Raw genomic sequence first — 17,331 nt, forward strand, 5'->3', positions numbered from 1 at the left:
AAGGGGACCCTGATTTTTGGGGTGACTCCAGTTGAGCAGTGCCCATCTGTTCCTCTCCTGGTGTGAACCTCCAGGACAGTTCCTTAAGCTTTCTCATCTTTTCAGCCCAGAGGTTTGTCAGTCAGGCATGGCGCTTGCACAGCCTTGCAGCCATCTCCTGGGAGATGTGTCTGACCACTGACTCTCAGCAAACTCCCTAAAAAGTGCTGTTTTCCCAAAGACCTCAGCCATGCTGGCCCTGCCACCCTCGGTGTACGCGAGCTGTTGCTCTAGAGAGGTTGTTTGTTCTCCCTGCCCTTGCTGTGGAGGTTGGGCAGGTCCCTGTGGAAGGCTAAACTGGGGAGAAATGTAAAGGTGAATGTGATGGTGCCGTGTGTTTTGGAGAGCCCTGTCCTAACCCTTATCTGGATGCAGAGGTCCAGGGTATCGGTCTCCTGGCACAGGGAGATCGGAGCTGACAGCCGATGTTTGTGCTGAGGGCAGCGTTATGGCAGCCGAGGTTCACGTTAGGTAGATGGGCCCTTGGCGAGGTGCACGCAAGATCTGGCTTTGGATTTCCATGTGAAGTGAGGCTGCAAAGATGCTTAAATGCATTCTGGATTTCTTTTTGGATGTGAGAATCTAAAGGATTTTGCCCATAAAATCCTGGGGAGAGCTATGCCTCTTTTGGGCTGCTGATCTGATGTTCCTCACTACAGGCAGACAGCTTATTGCCACCACAGAGACAATCTGTTGCCGATGTGTTTTTAGTCAGTGTGAAGTGGTGTTCTTGGAAATTCCTTGGGAATTTTCCTATGGGAATTTACCCCAGATATATCTGCGTATGCGTATATATGTATAGCTTGTGCTGTCAGAGCTGCTGTGATCAGTCTTGAGGCCATTGGTTTAGCACAAGGAGTTCCCTGCTGCTAGGCTATGTGTATGGGGATCTGTGACTACCCGACACTCTGAGATTGGTCTGTGTTTGCCTGTCGACTACCACCACAAGCACTGAAAAGCTGACTGGTTTTCCAGCTCTTTCTCTGCTTCTCAAACAGAGTCTGTTTCTGAAAAAAAAATTCATAGCCAGTGAAGTTGAGGACAAACAGCTGGAGCAGCTTATGTGTGCAGGTGATTGAAGACTATTACATGACTTTTCTGCTCTTCTGCTTGCTGGCAGGGCTGGACTGAAAGCCAAGTGCAGTGGAGGCTGACGCTCACCTTTGGGCAATTCCCCACAGGCCAGCTGCATCATTTCAGTTCTGCTTCTCAGTGTGGTCTGAAGTGACCCGTGGAGCTGGAGTGCTGTGCACGAGTCAACTGTGCCCCAGCACATGTGATCAAAACAGTCTAGAAATTCCTGCAAAGCAGTGGCTCTGCTTCTTTGAAACTCCCTTTTCTTACCTGTGGGTCTGGTAAGAAACTCTGGGCTACTGTTGCTGCTATCACAAAGCCTTTCCTGCTCTGTGGTTTCTTTTCCTGAGGTGGATTCCCTGTTGTTTAAAGGAGAACACTCTTACTGACTTTTAAGACACATTTGCATCAAGTGAAGGGCAGAATCTCCTGAGCAGCAGAAGTGATCCCTCCCTCTCATTTCTCTTCTCTAAGCAGATGCTTTTCAAATGAACCTTTGTTGGGAGAGATGGAAGAAGATTTTTGCGATTCTGCCCTTGGTCTGCCGCAGTGGGGCATGAGGGTCCCTTGCTGCTCGGACCGTGGAGAGGACTTTTGGGGCTCTAGGACACATCAGGAGTCGGCCTGTGAATTGGTACGTGCTCAGCTGAACCGTTCCTGCAGCAGGGAGTAATCGATTCCTGATGGCCAGAGCAGAGGGCTGTGGGCCCTTTGAAGACTGTTCCCCTTGGAAGGCAACTTTTGCAGGAGGAGAATGCTTTTTGTGGCCAAATGCACAGGCCTTGCTCTGTGGGGAGCCAGTGTCCTGGTGGTGCCACTGTGCCCCTTCTCTGTGTGCTCTCTCACAGCACAGCCTGATGTGCCCCTGTCCCTTCCCTCTGCTTTGTTTCCCTCTCACTGACCGCCCAGCTGGCACAGCAATAAAGCCCTAGAAAATGCCAGTTTATGGTTGTTTCAAATACAACTTGGGCACTCAGGCTATTCCCTGAACATAAGTGTAAGTATCACAAGAGAATCTTGGCACATCAAAATATTAAGACTGAAATGAGTTGAAACGAGTGTTGTGGCTTTTACAGAACACTTTATTTAATCATTCTTATTCCAGGCAATAAGATCAGAGGGATCATTTGCTGTGATAGGATTGGTATCTTCAAGGCCAGTTGTAGCAGGAGCAACTGGTATTATTGACAAAATTGTCATGGCAATTCTTAAACAATTTTGATGTTCAAACACTGGTTGGTTGAGTCTGGATGGCTTTGCCAGCACAGAAACCACTTCTGCCACAGTCACCTGAACTGTTACTCCAGCTCATGTTCACACTCCCACTTCCACTTCCATGTTTAGGAGCTACATGGACTTGAGGACTGGACAGTTAATAGGCCTTGCACCCTGAAATGAGAGCAGGAAGTATGTTTCCATTGGGAAGGGATTATATTTATAATGGACTATCCTCCCTGCCCTCTTTCCATGGTCCCATGAGGTTCTGAGCACATCAGCTTTTTATAGCTGGTGTAATAAGCACAAACCCAATGTTACTCCAGTTACTCACTGCTGTTTTGCAGACCGAGACCCTTCTTCAGGGTGGTGATCAGGGGATATTTGCCCTGCTTGCAGAAAGTGCCAGTGAAGTCATCCATGTCAAGAGTCCAAACCATAGCACCTCCAAAGTTGTTCTTCTTCAGCCAGTCAACCTGTTCAGTGCCAGGGAGAAATCCCAGTTAGTCCCGGGCTGTGCTGCTGCAGAGCCTTCTGCCTTCTCACTAACACAGCCACACACCCCAGCATACCTTGATGTTGAAGCTCTTGATGTTGTCATAGCCAACCCAATCCTTGCCTTTGTAAGCGTAGGGCACGTCCTGGGGAGCATCCCAAGCCTGGGTGGCTCCAGAGTCCAGGAAGGTGCAGATCTAGGAAAGAAGGGGAGAGACGAAGAAGTTAGCAAGTGCCCCACAGAAAGGGGCAGTTGGAATATACATGGATTAAAAATTCCTTGCTGGGAAGCTTGAAGGGTGTTTGTGTTCTTGTGGCCTAGGTGTGTAGGAGCACACATACCTCATAGTAAGCCAAAAGCCCGGCCTGCTTTGTGTAAGGTCCAGCTGGCCCAGCTCCTGTTACTGGTGCCCCAACAGCAGTGTCAGATGGGTTTTGGAGATTGAAGTTATGTCCATAGGTTGGGAATCCAACGAGGAGCTTCTCAGCTGGGGCACCATTGCTCTTCCAATAGTTCATTGCATAATCCTGTAAAACAACCACCACAGTTCAAGTCTGTGCCAGGATGCGTAGGCAGGAGGATGACTTCTGTGGCAGAGGCTCCCAAAACATACTTACAACACTGAGGTAGCTGTTACTCCCACCGTACAGAGGGCTGTTCTCTCCAGTGCGTCCATCCGAGGAGCTATAGAAGTCGTAAGTCATCACATGGATGTAGTCCAGGTACCTGTGAAGAACATGGTGCACATCTGACTCCTGGCCTGCTCAGTCACCCAGAGCTGATTGTTCCTTTAGCACTGGCCGTTTACCCCACCACATCCCTGGCCACGTCCCCACTTTCTGCACATCTGGGTTCTTCCAGACGTGTCTCGAGCTGGCCTTGGAAGTGCTGGAGCCCATTCTCTCCTCCAGAGGAGGGAGGCAGAGGTCAAGGCAGAGTGGGAATTGCACTGGGAATTCTGGGAACCAAGAGATGTTCCCCAATGCCTGTGAGCAGCCTGTTGTTACGCTGCCTTCCGAGGTGTCCCCTTCCCAACCAAACAAGCGCTACTCATAACGCTCTTGCCCAAGGCAAAGGAGTAGGGACCCCACATGCAACGAGGTTGGTTTCTGCCAGATAATGGCCGAGTTTCCCTTAATTGCTTGGAGGAGGAGCCCTTAAGTGACAGGAGTGATACCTGAGGGTTTGCTACTCACTTTCCAAGCTCAGCAATTTGGTAGCCAGCCTGGATGGTGGAAAGTCCTGCAGCAACGGCCGCGGTGAGCATGAGGCGGGGCTTGTTGACCTGTTTGGCTTCCTGCTCAAAGGCTGCCAGCATTTCCTGAGGGATGGCAAGAAACAGGTCTCACCATGGACTGTCTGGGCTGAGGCTTCGCAGCCAGAGCTGTGCAGAGCAGAGGGTTTGACCAAAACCTTTTGTTTCCCCCTACCTTCACCAGGACGGTAAAGAGAGCCTTGTCCTGGGATGGGCTGCCCCTGGACCCAGGGTACTCCCAGTCAATGTCCAGCCCATCAAACTGGTACTGGCGCAGGAATTTGATGACAGACTTGATGAAGGTCTGGCGGTTCTCGGGAGTGGAAACCATAGTGGAGAACCTAGGGAAATGGAGCAGGACAGAGTTGGGGTTTGGTTGGTGCCTCTTCTGCCCTCTCCGTCCCTTTCCAGGGAGCCCTTATGGGAAGGAGATGGTTTGAACTTACTTGGCTGTCCCGAAATTCCATCCTCCAATCGCCAGCAGGGTCTTCAGATTTTTGTTCCTACAAAGGGAGGGACAGAAACATGTTTTACTGCAAGTAAGTGTTTGGTGTAGTTGCCTTTGTAGGCTGTGAACTCGTGGTGTGAAACCCGAGGAGCAAGTCAGCAGTGCACTGAGTCACTGTCACCATCCTCAAAGGACCGGTGCTGGCAGCCAGCGCTGCCCTGCCCTCCCTTTCCCTCCCTGTCACTATCTGCCTCTTCTCCTTGACATCCCTTGGCCGTGGATGGCTCTGCCATTGTGCCCAGAACAGATGCTGGGCAGGAGCTGGAGGGGAGAACAAGTGATGCCCTTTGCTCTGGGTACGTACTGGTTCTTCAAGCCGTTGAAGGATTTGTAGAGGGTCTCGTCGTTCCATTCGTAAGTTGTGATCTCATTGTTGGACATCCCAGCAAAGGCGTAGATCAGATGGTCACACAGGCATGGGTCGATGTTGTCAGGCATGTATTTTCCCAGGCCAGGCCTATACTGGCCCCAGTTGGTGAAGTAACATGACAGCACATAGGCAGAGCCTGCAGAGAAATGGAGGAGATGTGGTGGGGAGGGGAAAGAGCAGAGAGGACACGTCTCTGAAATGCAGGAGGAGCAGGTACTTCCCTGCACGAGGCCATGCTGCTCCCTACAAGCATCCTTCATGTCACAGAGGAAGGGAACGGTGCCCTGGGCCGCTTGCGTAGGAGTTAGTACCTACGTAAATGGGATCTGATCAGCAGCGATTGGGCAGTGTTTCCTTGCAGGGTAAGGAGTTCAGAGAAGGTGAAGTAGGGTTGGTTATCCCTCTCAGAACTGCCTCTCCATGGGTAAGAATGGATTTCTTCTCTTCCTTCCTACTTTGTTTTGGTAGATGTCTCGGTCTAGGAGCCTCTTGCACCCTTAAACTCGTGAATCTCAGGGTGGTTCTGAGTGCTGGGTCTCTTCCCGAAACTGAATCTTTCTCCTTGTTGCCACGTAAGGCAGAGGAGAGGCAGAGGGGATCTGGTGAAGTGCCTGGGAGGTGGGAGGCTCTTTGTGTGTTTGCCGTGCCGCCTGTTTGAGCTGCCTTTGAAAGGTTCTGCAAAGCCCAGGCTAGTGGCTGCGCTCATGTTTCATTCAAGCTGAGCAGGAAGGGGCTGCTAGGAGGAAGCTGCACTAAAGAAAGCAACATATTTGCACTTTAGATTGAGCAAGCCATGCTTCGTCAAGCTTTTGTCTTCTGAGACGCCATCGCTGAGTGCCTGCCTGTCTGTCCTTCCTCCCCGTGGGTTGTAAAAGAATTAGCTAGTGAGTCTGTGCCAGTTGCCTGCCCTGAGAAGGGTTTGGTAGAGTTGTTTTTGGGGTAGAGAGCACGTACCTATCTGGGCGTTCAGCAGGAGGACCAGACCTTTAAAGAAAAAAGTGTGGGATTAGTCGTAGAAGTGAGAAGTGAGGTAATGCCTGAACTAGCCAAAACTCTGTGATATATGTCCGGTCATGCAGACAATAACATTGCTTCTATCAATGGGCCTGTTCTTGCTGCTGTGCACGAGGATCTGTCTGACCCCAACATAACCTGTCTCCCAGGTGCCAATTCATTCTGATCGAAGGGGACACACAGAGGAGCTCATGGTCACTAACGGCTCAATGTTCTGCTGCTTCTTTCAGCCAGGGTTAGGCAACAGATGATCTCAATGCCTTTAAGCATGGCTGAAATAGCAGAAGCCTCTTCGAATATACTCTGCTATGGAGGTAGTAGTAGCCTTTGTATCAGAATGACCAGTTTTCCTCCTCAGAGTGTCCTGGTTTTGATCCAAGATAAATTTTCAATGTAATAAAGCAATTACATCAGGAATTTGCATAGCTGAAGGAAAAAAATCAACTCCAAAATTCATACAGTATCTGATCATCCCGAAAGTATCTGCTGTCTATTTTCCTCTGACTGAAGAGAGTGTGCTGCACTTTTAATCCCCAAAATCTCCTGTATAGCCACCCAGTGTCACAGTGAAAGAGCCACAAGAACTTTTCATAAAGGTAGAGAAGTAAGTTTGAAGCAGGACTTACCGGTAAGCAAAGTGAGCTTGGCCATCTTTGACCAGGACTGAGCTGGTGTAGACCGTTTCCCGCTTTTATACGCTCCTCTCATTTCATGCCAGTCATGTGTCCACAGATGTTACGAAATTTGGTAAATATCCGTATCACCAAAAAATGATACTGGTACAATGGGCCTTGACACTCCAGCTGGAGACACCACTGTTATCAGGCTGTGCCATGTCGTGGTGCTGAGAGGTAGTTGGAGAACAAGATTAAATGGCTTTATTCTCAGAAATGTTGTTGACAGCGACAGGCGTTGTGTCAACACTGGTGATTACGCAGCGATAAATGGCTGAAGTTCAACCTTGCATTGTCATTGTGCCTGCCCAGCGGTGGTAGGCACTGCCACACCAGAGGTGGTTCACAAGGGTTTGGTCTCCTTGGCTGGGGCGGGCGGCGAGGCAGGACTGAGTAGGGCTTGGGCTCATGGCAGTGGGACACAGGGACTGGGCTCACCTGCTGTAGGCAAACGGTCGTTTGGGATCCAGGGGGCTTTGTGGTCAGAGTCCTCTCTTGCCCACACCATCTGAGCTTGTCGGCGCTTCAGGGAAGTGGAGAGGTTTTCCTGGTGTCCCAAGATTAAAGGAAAAACAAGACAGCTTCTACTAAGTCGTTCTCCCAGTTGCATATGTAATTTTCATCAGGCAGAAGCATTATTTCTTGGAGGTCAAGCTCTACAAGAGAGAGCCTGGGGACAGAGCATCATTCAGGCTGCGTTTCCTCCCACAGGACGTTTACACACCACTGCTCAGCTTTTTCCCAAACTGAGACCTCTGTGTTGCCAAGCGTTCATGTCTTGCCTTAGCTCTCTTTGAAGCTCCATTGGGAGAAATTACCCAAATCTCTTTATTCTAGATCGGCTTGTCTCATTTTATTACTTTCAGGATGTAGTGTCTTTTTTCTCAGCATTTTTGAATGGAATTTTTAAAAAGGCAGTTAAAGGTGCTGAAAATGATGTTTTTAGCCCAGAAGATTCTGTCTGCACACTGGGGGCTACTGCAAATGGTGAAGGAAGAGACAGTGTGGACTTGGCCAGTTGCTCGGCACTGACTTGTTCTTTAATTCCTGTTAAGATGATGTGAAGGTGAATTTCCAGTAGGTCATCCAGACTTGGTTGAATGAGAGCCTGGAGAAGCCCTCAAAGTTGCCCATAACACGTGCTGGCACTGAAGCCACTGACCTGCCATTAAAGCTCATTAGTTTTCCATATTTCGTGTATGGAGTGGATGAAACATGGTGGGTGATGAAGGTTTGTCAGTCAGGCATGGCGCTTGCACAGCCTTGCAGCCATCTCCTGGGAGATGTGTCTGACCACTGACTCTCAGCAAACTCCCTAAAAAGTGCTGTTTTCCCAAAGACCTCAGCCATGCTGGCCCGGCCACCCTCGGTGTACGCGAGCTGTTGCTCTAGAGAGGTTGTTTGTCTCCCTGCCCTTGCTGTGGAGGTTGGGCAGGTCCCTGTGGAAGGCTAAACTGGGGAGAAATGTAAAGGTGAATGTGATGGTGCCGTGTGTTTTGGAGAACCCTGTCCTAACCCTTATCTGGATGCAGAGGTCCAGGGTATCGGTCTCCTGGCACAGAGAGATCGGAGCTGACAGCCGATGTTTGTGCTGAGGGCAGCGTTATGGCAGCCGAGGTTCACGTTAGGTAGATGGGCCCTTGGCGAGGTGCACACAAGATCTGGCTTTGGATTTCCATGTGAAGTGAGGCTGCAAAGATGCTTAAATGCATTCTGGATTTCTTTTTTGGATGTGAGAATCTAAAGGATTTTGCCCATAAAATCCTGGGGAGAGCTATGCCTGTTTTGGGCTGCTGATCTGATGTTCCTCACTGCAGGCAGACAGCTTATTGCCACCACAGAGACAATCTGTTGCCGATGTGTTTTTAGTCAGTGTGAAGTGGTGTTCTTGGAAATTCCTTGGGAATTTTCCTGTGGGAATTTACCCCAGATATCTCTGCATATATGTACAGCCTATGTTGGGAGCAGCAGGGAGAAGCAATATTTCTTGGAGTTACATAGATTACCACAGGGGCAAGTACGGACATTGCTACCTTCCATGTTGTCAGACTTTTTTCTCTTTAATGGTGGTTACTTTTTTAACTCTGGGGCCTTTTTCTCTCTTTTCACACATTGTTAATATGAACAATAAGAAGCTATTCAGAATTGTGGAAAGTCTATCGAAGCTGATTTGCTAAGTTTCTGAGGAGGAAAAGGGTAATGTTTGGAGGGAAGATGTAGAGGTAAGCTCTTTCTGCCAGCTTGCTAAAGCTTTCCTTCATCTCTTAGGAGAGTCATTTCATCCTGTGCTTAAATTCTCTTTAATGGGCTGGAAAAAAACAACTGTGCATGAAGAAAATAATGATAATTAAGTTTTTAGTGTGAAGCACTTTAAGGGTGATAAATATGATCTGGCTCTGTGGTAAAAGGTGATAAACTCTTTCTTTCAAACCTGTGCTCCATACTTGGCTGGGTAGTGCTTTCTGATACGCTCTGAGAGACATTAGTTTTCAGCTCTTTCATTTTTATCAGCTAACCTCATAAAAAACTCTCCCCAAAAATCATCTAATTCCATTAATTAAACGAAGGAAGAAATTGCATTAAAGGAAGAAGTTTCCCTGCACATTCGGCTTCTTGATTTGCAATTAAGTGCACCTTGAAGCACTGCAGGAGGCAAAATAAAAGCAAAATAAAAGTATTAGCATATAGTTTTAATTCAGGACAGCATCTTCTTCCTGCTTTGCAAGAATCTTGTAGTCAGGGGCTGGGTACTCTCAGCAATTAAAATATCCAACAGTAGGTGTCAATGTTGCTTGCTCTTCCCAGCCGTGCGGATGGAGTGCTTTTCTGGCAGTTCTCTGATAACATGCCAAGAAGAAATGTGCTTGCAGGCCAGAAAGCTTAGTCGCTGCTGCTCTTTGTTTAATCACAAATAGAGTTCAGAGATTAGCAGGACATTTTTTGCGCTTTCAAATAGAAATGGAACGTTTCATTCTTGCTATAGAAAAATAACGAGGATAAAGGCTAAACTTTGTTCAGTTCATTTCTCCAGAGCTGTATAACCTACATCAGACATGACCATCTTAGAATGAATGAGGAGCTATTAAAGACATCTGTCCAAAAACTAGCCTAAACTGTAACATGTCAGGATGCCTATTAAGACATTTTGTTGATATGCCCAGGAATTACATCCCCTATAGAAGAGCATCCCAGTGCCTTGGCAGGGTACTGATAAATCTATGGGTTTTGTCTGTCTCAAATATTTAAGTCACCTGCTTATATCTCTAACAAAGAGTTTAGGTTCACTTTCTGTCTCTTACGCCTTTCCTTACCAGCATAGAAAATATTTATTGCAAGGGAAAATGGGCTTGAGTAGTCAGTTTAAACACAGAAACTTAATTTCCCTGGGTCCATGCTGTGTGTGTACAGTCTCTGCAATATGACTAGTTTTATTCAAGTGGCTTGGGGTGAAGCAGGCCTCAACTGTGTGTGGTCTTGGCATATGTCCCTTATTAATCTGCTAGAAAAAGGAGATTTTGAACTCTTTCTGATGTGTTTATGGTTTCCAAACCTTTCCTTTCTACTGGGCACTTTCTTGCTGTGGAGCAAACCCTGGTTTTCACACTGGCAAAACATAAAACAAAGCAGTCACACCAGATTATTCACTCCAGTGATAAATGTTACATCCTGACAGCAGTTCAGCAGGTTCTCCTAACAACTGCCTGGTTTTGCTCAAAGCTTTATATACTTGATAAGCATTTTATCAGGAAGATCAGAGCAATCTTATCTACTCATTCCTGGCAAACTACTTCTAAATGCAGCCATCTCCATCCTGGACATAGTAAGCAGCTTCAGACTCCTACCCAGTGCTTGATCCTTCTGGAGTTCAGCTCATGCTCCAGGGCCTGTAGAAGAGAATGTACTTCCGATACCAGCAGATGTCAATGGCTTATACCATGGCCCTGCCCAAACTGTACTGTGTCAAATATCAAACCTTTGGGAGCAGCAAAAAGCAAGCAGAACAAAATCAACAACCTCTTTGTACATAAATGCCTGAAGCAAGAAGTAACCCTTTATTTTCACTTTGGTAAAAGTGAGAGAACTTTTGTGCCATAACCAGGACAGCTTGACTCAATGGTGGTTTTCTTTCTTAGCTTTTACCTTGCCATCTTGGCAAAAGTTTACTTGCTTGACTTGGCTTAAAATGGGAGGAATATCAACAAATCACTGACTACTACTTTGAGTTGTGTTGCTTCCAATGCCCAGTCTAGGAGGTGTTAGGACATAACCTGTTCTCCTCTTCCTTTGGCTTCTGCTTTAGACGGGGAAATGGTGGAGTTCCTTCCTTTCAAAAAGTGGGTGAAAGGTATCAGGAGTCTGGTCATCCCGGACCTAAGGGAATGACTGGGAACACTTTACTTCAGCTTTAATGTTCTGCATATCCTGAGGTTGGAGTTGAGCTGGAGGCAGGGGAAGAAATAGACTCTGCAAGCTGAAACTTGATTAGAGATGCATGGAGCATGTTTAAAGAGACTTATCTGGGTCTCCTGTCAAGAGCTTTGGTGATATTGCTGGTCTCTCGATGACTTAACAGCTTTTAATAGCTGAGCTCTATTTGGGGGTGCTGACCTTCTTGGAAAACTGTCCCACTCTCTTCAGGAGTTTGACAGATAATTAAGAAAATATGGCTGCAGTGTCAGTGGCCAAACATGTGAAAATCTGGCTCTGCATCCAGTTGCGTATGTATATACTTGCTTAAATTACTGCCACTATAATCTGATGCCTGTAAATGGAGTCCTGAAAAGGGATCTCTCCTACCTCCCAGTCACGTAACCCTTGGCCGTGTCCTTCACTGTGCAGCACACAGAGCTGACGGTGGCTGGTGTAACAGTATCTGTGCAAAGAGGAGACAGCTGGAACGCCTGTGGGTCTGGCATCTGCTCAGCTGCCTGACCGAGAGCTTTGAGAGTGATCTGGGAGCTGTCCTGGTCCGAATCCCTTTCTGTTCTTCTAAATAGATCATTTGGTAGAGCTGAAAGACTCATGTTGCTGCTGCCATGAGAACCATCCTGTGGGAAGCCCAGGCTGAAGAGCCAGCACTGCTACCTGCCGTGTAACATGGTCTATCCAGGAGCACACGATGTGCAGGAAATGTCTGGCATCTGTTCTTGTTCAGCTTCACGGCAAGAAATTAGGAGCTTTAGAGCTCCTCAGGTTCCCTCCTCCAAAAGATAATCACCCCATGTAAGTCCTGGGCGGGGACTTCACGCAGACAGGCGGTCAGGGCACTTTGCCTGTACAGGACAGCCAGGAGAGATTCATCTCTTTGATTCTTACGACACCAGTTCATTTGTTTAAAGGTCTTTATTTTAAAGTCTGCTTTCCCCAGTACTAACTCCTTGTTATAAAGGCTGGATCTGTTCTGCTTCACGCCATCTTCCTCTGGCATTTGATTTCCCTTCTCTCCACAGCTCATTGAGTGGAACTAAAGAACTGCTGATTTTCAGATACCAACCATTCCCTGCCTCCCTGGGGGAAATTCTTGCCTTCTGCATGTACATTCCCAGAAATACCATCTCTGACTCACTCTGATTACGAAATGCTGCAGCCATTTCCCCAGCTACTTCTACAGAGTGTCATCATTTATTCACCTTTTGTCCCCAGGTATATTTTATAAGGACTTAGAAGAGTTCTTTTCACGAGGAATTTGATGCCCATTGCATATTCTTTCCTTACAGCACATCTTTCATCTTTCCTTATTCTCTGTTGGCACTAAACTGCTATAATTAGGCTCTGTAAACAAATCTCAAGCTTCTCTGATGTTGTGAAACATTCAAGCTTGATTTCTGACCATCCTGTTCCTCAAATAAACCTTGACTCTGCACTGCAGGCATCCTACTAACATTCCCTGGTGAGCAGGGCCGAGGCAGTGCACTCACCAGTGCTCTCTGTGGTGGTGAACCCCAGTGAACAAGGTGCTCTCTGTGCCTGGGAATGGGCTGCAGATCCTTCCACCTATCCTTGCATCCAATGTTAGTCCCAAGAATTATTTCCTGGTCTGTCAGCAAGTGAGAACAGGCTTTCAACAGAGGCCGCGTGTGCATAGGATATAGATTCACCAATTGCTCACTTGCACATAAATATCTGTGCCCAAGTGCAGGTGTGAGCAGGTGAGCAAAATGTACTGCAAAAAGGTTCTATATGCATGAGTGAACATGCACATGGGTGTTATTTTAGCTAAGGAAATGTCACATGAAGATTGCTTTTTTTCAGCTGCTCTGGATTTCTCTTTCCTTTCTCTATTTTTATCCACCTTATGTCACATGCAAATTTTTAACAGTCTGATCTTTTAAAAATTGGATTTATTAAGGCATATAATCTTCAAAAATCCACTTCAGATTGAAAATGCATATTAGAGCCTAAACTAGTATGATCTATTATTTTGAAAAATATCAGCACCAAGCATGCGGATCTTGAACTTCTTACAGTCAGGATTCAAAGTGGCAGGTTCAATCAGGCTGCTCCATCTAACATGACCTGTTTTCCCCATCCATCTCACCCCGACAATCCCCATTATCTGTGAGGAAAGAACCAGATGCCCTGGATTGCGAGCTGAGATGAGCTGAGAGTATTGGGTGCTAATCCATCACTGAGCGCTGCAGCCGGGTACTGATGTACGGCCATCATCTTGCATTTGCATCCGGCGTTCATGAGGTCTAGTTATTACCAATAACTTATAGCAGGGCTACAGGAACTTCCTTTCGGGCTTGTCCTTTTTCCTCTGAACCCTCCAGCAGAGGCTCTGCCCCCACAACAGCATCCCAGCCCATCTAATTACTTACTAAGCTCTTTTTCTGGTTAGCCAACATCTGCCCATTTCCAATTAATCCTTGTTCACAAGCTCAATAACCTGAGCCATCTGTATAGGTAAGAGAGATAAGCTTCCCATTAAACATTTACAAGACATAACAAGAGACTATTGAGGCAACTGTTGCTGAGACAACCCAGGAGGGTGTCAGCGTGCGGGGGAGTAGCTGACCCTGAGCCTCTAACTGCCACGCTGTAATCGAACAAGAAAAATATATGGGTCTAAAAATGTACGTGGACCGTCATGCACCCCCAAAAGGGTACATGCTCCTCTCACTTACATCCATGAACATTCTTGCTACATTAGCATGATAAAGGCTTTTAAAATAATTCAATAGCATTTGAGGCCCTAGAAGTTCTAGCAACCAAATAGCCTTTAAATAAAACATTCACTACTTAAGCAGCGGCTCTAGATGCCCTTTAACCTCAAATGCTTAAAATAGCTCAGAAGTCAGCCTGACTTCCCCGTTCAGCTTTCCTGAACAGGGTGAGACGTGTCCTTAATTCTAGGCAGAGACATTATTTTGTCCCCACACTTCATCAGTTATTGTCGTTGTTTTGAAAGAACAGTTTTGTTTCAAAATCTTGCTTGGATGGGGTTTTATCTCACAGAGCACCTCTGTTCTTTTTCCCATTCAAGGTTTCCATCTCTGGGGCAGCACAGAGAACAAGGTCCTTTGCCAATATATCCCATTCCCTCAACAGCGATTAGTGCCAACAGAGGGGTAAAGTTTTGCCTAAAAACCTTTATGAAAACTGAGGAGTCTCAGGAATGAAGCCAGGGCATTGGCAACTTTTTAAGCATCTCTCAAGGTCCAGGGTGAGGGTTGGCAGATAATCGCTTTTAAGGGTGTAAAGAGTTTAAGGGGCCACAAAAGGGGAGATGGTGACTCCTCTGCTGCCTCAACACCAAAGTGAAGCACAGCAACCTGGGCAGAAATCTTCTGAGCTGTGAGCAAATTTCTCCAAGGCTTGGGGGGGACCGGAGGGGCCTTGGGGGACCAGAGGGACCTCAGTGGCACAAGCACAGTGCTGGCCCCTTCCCAGTAATTCTACACACATCGGGGGTCTACACACATTGAGGGTCTACACGCATTGAAGGGTGTACACATGGAGGGTCTACACACGTTGAGGGTCCACACACATTGAGGGTGTACACATGGAGGGTCTACACACATTGGGGGTCTACACACATTGAGGGTCTACACGCATTGAAGGGTGTACACATGGAGGGTCTACGCACATTGAGGGCGTACACACATCGAGGGCATGCACATTGTGGTCTGAACCTGGGTCCAAACCAGCAGCACAGGTACCTCCGTGCTGGCTGGCAAGTTGCTGTTGTATAAAGCTAGTTTGGAGCCAGCTTGGGAGGGAGAGGGTTGGTTCTCCACCTCCTCCTCCACGTGGGGAACGAGATGCTAGTGTACTAAACACACAGGCCCATGCCAGCACCCTTGAAAGAGCACTCACTTCTGTTAGCTAATGGCTACGGGAAGCTCCTGTCCCCAGTGCACACCAGCCAAGATCTTTCCAATCCTACATTTACTTTATAACTTTTCCCCTCTGATGATGAGGGCTGTCAGCCTGATTATCTCACTGCTCAGAGCTTGAGCTTCAATCGCAAGGACATGTGGCTGATCCACCAGCTTCGCTGGGTGAAGCTGCCTGCTTTCTGCGCTTCGGAGAGTGAGATGTGGTGTCGTAGTGTTGCTGTCAGCAGGTTATGGGAGAATCTGTGTGTCCTGGGGACAGGAGACTGGCTGCCTCATCAGGGTACGCTGCTTCCAGCTTGGTACGCTCTCAACTTTTGCTTACAACGTAGGAGTTGTACTTCAGACCCGGAACTGAAACACCTAGTGCAGCCAGCTGTCTGCCCGCTCGTATCTAAAGACAGACTGAATTTCACAAGCCCCAGTCTGTGCTGGCTGGTGTCACCCAGAGCAGATTCAGCAAATAATTCTGAATATTGCAGACATGAGAGAAAACACAGGTAGGCTGAGGACTGTGGCTAACTTGAAAGCAGCACAAGTGAAACGCATCAAAGGAACTACCAATTACTTACTTCACTCAGGGACACGCTTCAGGGAAGGAAGCACTGGCTTTCTAGCATGTGAATACATTTCTGCTCAGCGCTTGCATGCTGGCTAGCCTGTTCAGTGGGGCGTGGGAGTGGGGAAGTTGGAGTAAGGGCATTGTCCTGAGTTTAATCTTGTATTCATATCTTTCAGTATGGGCACTCTCCTGGGGCTGATTTAGGGCAGAGAGAGCCTCGAAAGGCTGCCAGGTTTGTTTGGGGGTAGAGGAGGAAGTGGAAGTAGAAGTGTGTGTATAATAGTCTCTTGAAACAGCAGTCATTTCTCCTCATTGATCAGACACGGTGAGGGGCTGTGTGAAGGGGCTTCCCTTCAATTTGCTGACCCTTTATTTCACCCGCAGGGAAATGAACACACCCTCGTCGCATCCGTAGCTGGGACATAACCACCTCTCTGCACAGAGCCGAGATGCTCTCTGGGCCTCTCTTCCTTTCCTTCCTCACTTTACAGGCCGGGTGCAGTCTCTCTTTCAAGCATCCAGGCACCCTAAATGTGCTTCTCACCAGAAGCTCTTTGCTGTCATGCCAATCTCTATAAAAACTTTAAAACCTGCCGGTGCCCACCGCAATACCACAAACCCTGACACTCCTGGAAGCGACACAGCGGGCTCCGGAGGCTGTTATCATGCTTTTGTTACCAAGAGAAGCAGCATGAGGGCTTTCCTTCTTTGGAAGCATGGCTCTGCTCCACATCCCCACTCAGCTCTACCCTCTGAGCCGCGGGTTTAACCGTGCTGCGTGGATGGCTCCTACGTCACATGTTTTTAAGAAGCTCTTTGCCAGCTTCCTGCTGAGGAGCTGATCCTGCTGACGTCTGCAGAGCAGGCCACGTCAGGCACGGCCGGGAAGGGAAATATAGTCCTTTTTTGGGTGCAGACTAGAGCAAAGTCTATTGGCCTGAGCAGAGAGGAGGGCTGAGATTCAGGAACAGCTGGGCTCTGTCAGTAATTTAGCACCAAGAGCTTAAACAATACCCAGGATAAACACACTCCAGGACTGGCAGACCTCCCTCTTTTTCTCAGCTCAGCACAATATTTTCCTTTCTCTTTTAAAAATGTTATTTCACTGCTGATAATTAATTTGAGTGGAATGCTTTTCCAGAGTTATATTTAGATTTTCTTCTCCAACGGCACTCCCCCATTCCAACTCCTCTAATGCAGCTGTATCACTGTGCTTTTTGAAATGGAAACGATCGTTGGCCTCCCACAAAACTTAGTTTCACATCCCAAGGCAGCACTTGAACTGGGGCACTTTTGGGGGTTCAAGAAGGCTATGCTTGGGGAGAGAGAGAGAACTAGAGTAGCAAAGCAGAACCACTCCATACCTCCAGCTTCAGTCTGGGGACTTTCAAGTGCCTGGAAAAGGGGGGACAAAACAGCCCTGGATCAGAGCATGCTTGAAGTGGCATGTTATTCAGAGTAAGTTATATATATGTGCACATATTTGGAAATTTGGACAGTTTACAAGAAGTCTTTAAGATAGGTTTAAGTCAAATCCCCACCTGACTGCTCCTCAGCTTCTGGGAAAACCCCAAGCTAGACGCAAAATCCATGGCAAGGCAGCTTTCCCCAGCACACAGTCCTACCTGCCTGGCAAGGCTTTGCTTTCTCTGCCTTCCCTGAAGCTCTGACATGGCTGTACGCTGCAAAGTTCCTCCTTTCATGTGGGTAGTTGTGAGATAAGACAGCTCTGTTCTGCGCCTACGTGGTGTAGTTTAAAAAAAATAATAAAAAAATCAGGCTACC

General features: G+C 47.6%; 1 protein-coding gene across 3 annotated transcripts; it reads right to left on the bottom strand.

Annotated features, from left to right (window-relative positions):
* Nucleotides 1-2,177: 2,177 nt before the first annotated feature.
* On the bottom strand, nt 2,178-16,925 carry LOC141954375 (acidic mammalian chitinase-like). Of its 3 annotated transcripts, none has more exons than XM_074893811.1 (11): nt 16,911-16,925; nt 5,912-5,941; nt 4,892-5,093; nt 4,526-4,582; nt 4,255-4,420; nt 4,021-4,145; nt 3,442-3,550; nt 3,166-3,351; nt 2,901-3,020; nt 2,663-2,804; nt 2,178-2,502 (listed from the first exon to the last, which is right to left on the bottom strand). In XM_074893811.1, the coding sequence occupies exons 3-11, from the start codon at nt 5,023-5,025 to the stop codon at nt 2,486-2,488; spliced, it is 1,056 nt and encodes a 351-aa protein (XP_074749912.1). In that variant the 5' UTR covers nt 5,026-5,093; nt 5,912-5,941; nt 16,911-16,925; the 3' UTR covers nt 2,178-2,485. The 3 variants fall into 3 exon arrangements, with proteins under 3 accessions (XP_074749912.1, XP_074749910.1, XP_074749911.1); XM_074893809.1 differs by lacking the exon at nt 16,911-16,925 and adding an exon at nt 6,598-6,781; XM_074893810.1 differs by lacking the exons at nt 5,912-5,941; nt 16,911-16,925 and adding an exon at nt 6,598-6,781.
* Nucleotides 16,926-17,331: the final 406 nt, after the last annotated feature.

This window comes from Strix uralensis, chromosome 24 (genome assembly GCF_047716275.1).
Source record: "Strix uralensis isolate ZFMK-TIS-50842 chromosome 24, bStrUra1, whole genome shotgun sequence".
In the NCBI taxonomy this organism is placed as follows: domain Eukaryota; kingdom Metazoa; phylum Chordata; class Aves; order Strigiformes; family Strigidae; genus Strix; species Strix uralensis.

Coding starts and splice junctions, on each gene's coding strand:
- LOC141954375 (XM_074893809.1), bottom strand. CDS start 6,679: ATGAGAGGAGCGTATAAAAGCGGGAAACGGTCTACACCAGCTCAGTCC. Junction 4,421..4,525: donor TGGAATTTCGGGACAGCCAA/GTAAGTTCAAAC, acceptor CCATTTCCCTAG/GTTCTCCACTATGGTTTCCA. Junction 2,805..2,900: donor TCAAGAGCTTCAACATCAAG/GTATGCTGGGGT, acceptor GGCACTGAACAG/GTTGACTGGCTGAAGAAGAA.